The sequence below is a fragment of the Trachymyrmex septentrionalis genome, unplaced genomic scaffold, assembly GCF_001594115.1.
Source record: "Trachymyrmex septentrionalis isolate Tsep2-gDNA-1 unplaced genomic scaffold, Tsep1.0 scaffold253, whole genome shotgun sequence".
NCBI classification, from domain to species: domain Eukaryota; kingdom Metazoa; phylum Arthropoda; class Insecta; order Hymenoptera; family Formicidae; genus Trachymyrmex; species Trachymyrmex septentrionalis.
In genome coordinates, this window is record NW_017305412.1 from 97,554 (window position 1) to 102,544 (window position 4,991).

Genomic DNA, 4,991 nt, shown 5'->3' on the forward strand with positions numbered 1-4,991 from the left:
AACACGATATATTTATCAGTTTTCTTTAATAATTGCAAGATATATCTTATAAAATTTACTTACAGTTTCCTTTGCTCAGCTTCTTTTTGTATTATTTGACGATCTCGAGAATTGTCAGATATTAAACTCTTTTTTTATGCAGGATTTCACAGAATATCGTTTTCCAGTTATTCCAAATACTTCTTGCTTAGTAATATTTAATCAACTCTTATTTATTTGATTATTTTTATGATTTTTATCATAATCTTGTCAATAAATTTGAAATTATTTTAATCAAGGAAAGCAATCTCTGTGGGTTTTTTTCTTTAATGCATGAAACTCTCTTCAATTCAATACAGATACAGAAAATATAATAAAATCAATACGAATGATTTTTCTGTAAGATAAAGGGTTGTTTAATTCTTCTTTTGTTTCTCATCTAATTTTATAGTGTTCGAATGATTAATAGCTGATGTATTGATGGCATTAAGTTTAACAATCGGCAAATGTTCCACAATTTCATTCGTCCAAAAATAAATCCTGCATCTTGTCTCTTATGTGCGTACAGCCGTATGTAAATTGTCACAGTGTCTCTTCAGATATCGCTCCTGAGTAAATTTGGCGCCGCAGATTACGCAAACATGTAAGCGTTGATTGGTATGAGTGCGTTGATGACGAGTAATGCAACCTTTGCTGCGGAAACGCTCGTCACAGATATCGCAGGCATACGGCTTTCGACCAGAGTGCCAGGTCGCGTGCTTGTTCAATTCCTGTTTTCTTCTGAAACCACGGTCGCACAGAACACAACGATATGGCAGGATCTGGGAATGGTAGAGTCGGTGCACATGCAGGGACGCCTTCTGCTTGAAGGATTTGCCGCAAGTCTCGCACACGTGAGGCCTCTCACCGGAGTGAGTGCGCCTGTGCTCGTCCCTCGATGCTCTCGAGGCAAGATGACGGCCGCAAATATCGCAGGCGAAATTTTTAACGCCGTCGTGGACGTCGCGCACGTGCCTGTTCAAACCGGACGCTGATCGAAAACTCTTGTTGCAAATAGAACAAATGTACGGCCGTACGCCAGCATGAATGTTATGATGAATTAGCAGATTATACGATGTGGAAAGAATTTTCCCGCACTCCTCACACTTGTGAGAGACACTTCCGTCACCCTCCATCATTTTCGAGCGAGTTAGTTTGACGTGTTGTTTCAATAATTGTTTTGATCGTTTTGTACATTCTTGAGAATTTATCGTATGTTTCTCTAGAGGCTTCTGCGTTTGTTCAGAGTTGTTCAGAAAATTTGCCGAATCGTATCTTTCCAATTTCTCGTCAAAATCGCTAAGGTGCATCGATGATAAACATTTCTTGCTGGATACCGTTGATTGAGCTTTTCCGACATTAACGTATTCTTCAGACTCTTCGTTTCTTGGCGAGTTGACTTGTGCGTGTTTCTCCGATTCGTCTTTCGACACTCGACGCGTCGATCTGAAAAGAGAGTCAGCCCGTTACTTGGGGGGCGGCCAAACTTCGTGGTGGCTCGTGATTGAGCTTCTTATGATTAACTAAGTACCGCTTTTGGCGGAACGAGAGGCTGCAGTCGGTACAGCGCCAGGGTTTTTCATCAGAATGAATCAATCGATGTCGTTTCAGCTCATACTTGATGCGAAAGCAACGACCGCACACATCGCATGCGTGCGGCTTCTCACCAGTGTGCTTAGTGATGTGCACCATTAGTGGCGGTCGCGTGCGGAAGGTCTGACCGCAGTAACTGCATTTAAATGGGAATATGTCCGAATGCGTACGATTATGCACGAACAAGGAAGCCTTCTGCTTGAATGTTTTGCCGCAGACGTTGCAGACGTACGGTCGCTCGCCGGTATGAATGCGTCTGTGATCCTCGACGTTGCGCCGCGTCGAGAACATGCGGCCGCACAAATCGCATGGTACGTTCTTGATGCCAGCGTGAGTGTCTTTCAAATGTCGTGTCAGACCCTGATTCACGCGGAACCGTTTACCACATAGGTGGCAAGTAAATAGTCGCTCGCCCGTGTGGATGCGCAAGTGCCAGTAGAAGGTATACGGTGAATTCAGATTCTTGCCACATTCACTGCAATGATAGTAAATCTTACCGTCGTGTTCTATCCGAGCGCGAAGCACTGTTTCTGTGGCCACAAAGGATTTCCGGCTTCTATTTACGACTTCAGGGTGCGCCTCCGTCAGATGAATTTTTAACAGTTTCTTTTTCTGCGCGGTGTGCTCGCAATAGTTGCATGGATAAGTTCTGAATTGTTTTTTCAATGGTTTTACTGATGGAAAGCAAAACTCATTATTGTCGCTTGTGTTCTTAATATCTTCTATTAACCGATTTTTCTTTTTTATCGTCTTCTTTTTCTTTTCTGTCACTTCAATACGCGTTCTTGAGGAATCTTCTTTGGCTAAATCGTGATATTTGCAGTCTACCATATGGCGGATTAGATGGTGTTTTCTTTTAAAGACACGTTGGCAGTTATTGCAAGTATAACCCTTCTTCACAGATTCACTCGTTGACTGTAGAATTGTCGATTCATTTTTTTCTTGATCTCTTAAAGTGTTCGAGTCCGTTTTCTCGGCATATTTTTCTGCAGTGCAATTATCCGACAAATTGTATGTTTCTTTTTTCGAAATTTCTTTAGTAATCAGCGTCATGCTTCTCATCGGATTGCTTTCATTTATCGTGGCATTACTTGTCCACAGTGCAGCATTATACGAGGAATGGTATGTCGTGAAAGATCTCTCCTTTGTCAGCTCGCACCTGGAAAAACAACAAAGGCGGCAGATTTGAATCGGTTTCGTCGAAGGCGCGAAAGGCCGTGTCTACATAGAGAAGCAGAGAGAAGGAAAGGGCCATGATACCCTTTCAGCTTAAATTTCTAACGTCCCTTATCGTTAGGACACTCGCAGAGATTCGCCGTTGTGCCGACTCTTAATATGATTGTTCAGGTAGCGCTTCTGCCGAAAAGCAAGACTGCAATGAACGCAGACAAACGGCTTATTATCGGAATGAATAAGTTTGTGCCGCGCGAGTTCGGACTTGACCCGGAACTTCCTCTCACACACGTCGCACACATGATTCTTCTCGCCGGTGTGCGTGGTCACGTGGGCCACCACTTCCTGCCGCCGACGGAATCGCTTGCTGCAATATGAACACATATACGGGAATACGTTGGTGTGTAGTTTGCTGTGGATGTATAAGGACGCTTTGGATTTAAAGGTCTTCCCGCACGAATCGCAAATATACGGTCGTTCACCGGTGTGAGTACGTCGATGATCGTCTCGCGTCGCCTTGGACGCGAACGATCTGCCGCATAGATCGCACACAAAATTCTTCACCTTTGCATGCACATCTTTGAGATGCCTGGTCAGTCCTCCAGAATCACGAAACTGTTTGCCGCACACATGACAAGTAAACGGTCGCTCGTTCTTGTGAATTCTCATGTGTCGTAAATACGAATCCTTCAGCTTGAAGCATCTACCACACTCGGCGCACTGGAACGTATTATCTTTATGCGATGCTTTTCCAAGAATCTTGCACAGATCTTTACTGTCCTTTTCATTATCAAGTATCAAATGCATCGAGTTGTCGTCAGAAGAAATGTGATCCCTCTTGCTTTTCTTCACCTCGTGTACGACAGTGATCGTCCGAAGCTCGTTGTCCTCAAGATTAGAATTTTTTATAGAATGGTGCATCGAAACAGGTTCTCCCTTCACTTCGACAGGCAACTGATCATTACTCTCTGGCTGTTCAGACATGGTAGATAGTTGATTGTGCGTCGTGTCCATGACGGCGATCCAAACCGAATCGGAATCCTCGGTTGTCGCGTTCGGCTTTGTCAGGTTGCGGACGGTTCTCGGCTGGGACCGTTTCCTGTATGGCTTCCAAAATGCTTTCGGCATGTCCGGGGACACTTTTAACGGTGTTCGGACGCCGCACGACCTGTAAAATAGCCGAAACTTGACTCCAGGTTTTGCGATTGCGCGGCACGACGCAGCGAAGAATTGCAATTTCGAATCAGCTGTCACAGCCGCTCGTTTTTTTTCTAGGTAAAGCCAACCACCCCGGCTGTTACGATGCGTTACCTCTCTCTTTCTATATTTTACTCAAAATCTTTTGTTAAGTTGTCGCAAAAATGTTCTTGGCATATCCAACGCCGACAAATTGTTCAGTTTTTATGTTTTCTTATAAAAAGTGGCTCAGCGAAGTTTCACAGTTCGTTATGACGCGTATCATGATTATTCGTATGTAGTCGATGTCGAACAGTCTTCATCTTTTCATAAGATAGACGGAAAATGTTTAACAAGCTCTACGTGACACTTGCATATATATTATTTGCATTATATTTCTAATATTCTATCATCTACGTGCTAAAAATACAGCGACCATGAGCAAACGTTCACATAAATGAGGTATAGATAACGAGAAAGAGAATTTCGTGCTATTTTTGTTTAGTTAACAAATTATGAAAATATGAGATCATTACCTGTTAGATTTATTAATTTTTTCAATACTACAACCTTCACTTTTATCATCGTCCTGCTGACTTGGCTGTAATAAGACGTTCTAATTAAATTTCTTATGTTTCTGATTCAAAAGGATTATTTTTTAGTTTAATCACACTTACTAATGGATCCGTAATATTAGACGCAATATTAGTCGTAATATTAGACGCAATGGTCGTGCTGGCTGTTGTAAAAATAGGCGCAGTAACTTCTAAATTATCCAAAGAAGGATTGTAATACTGCAAACATTTAAAATATATAATTAGAATATTATATAATTGATAATGAAAAAGCAAAATTACAAAAAAATTAATTACAGAAAAATCTCAAGAGCAATGAGGAAAAAACGGATATACGAAACTAGAATAAAATTAAGCATATCTATAACAGAAAAACATGTTTTCTAAAGTAAGATGTAAAATTATTCAGGATTAGTAAATTAAAGAAGCTTGACGAATATGATACAATGATAGAGT

At 41.6% G+C, this 4,991-nt stretch overlaps 2 protein-coding genes across 4 annotated transcripts in view; both read right to left on the reverse strand.

Annotated features, from left to right (window-relative positions):
- The window catches only part of LOC108749036 (zinc finger protein 2-like), a 2,838-nt gene extending 1,510 nt beyond the window's left edge, over nt 1-1,328 (reverse strand). The window contains exons 1-2 of the mRNA XM_018487526.1: nt 546-1,328; nt 64-134 (exon numbers count right to left, since the gene is read on the reverse strand). Coding sequence (XP_018343028.1) covers nt 64-134; nt 546-1,328 — 854 coding nt within the window. The remainder of the gene's footprint in view (nt 1-63; nt 135-545) is intronic.
- A 76-nt stretch (nt 1,329-1,404) lies between these two features.
- The window catches only part of LOC108749045 (zinc finger protein 354A-like), a 4,851-nt gene continuing 1,264 nt past the window's right edge, over nt 1,405-4,991 (reverse strand). For 2 of the 3 annotated variants that reach the window (XM_018487539.1, XM_018487538.1), the window contains 3 exons: nt 4,638-4,754; nt 4,497-4,561; nt 1,405-2,770 (listed from right to left, as the gene is read on the reverse strand). In XM_018487539.1, coding sequence (XP_018343041.1) covers nt 1,477-2,770; nt 4,497-4,561; nt 4,638-4,754 — 1,476 coding nt within the window. In that variant the 3' untranslated portion in view covers nt 1,405-1,476. Of the gene's footprint in view, nt 3,953-4,496; nt 4,562-4,637; nt 4,755-4,991 lie in introns of all 3 variants that reach the window. The other variant, XM_018487540.1, reaches the window with a different exon arrangement.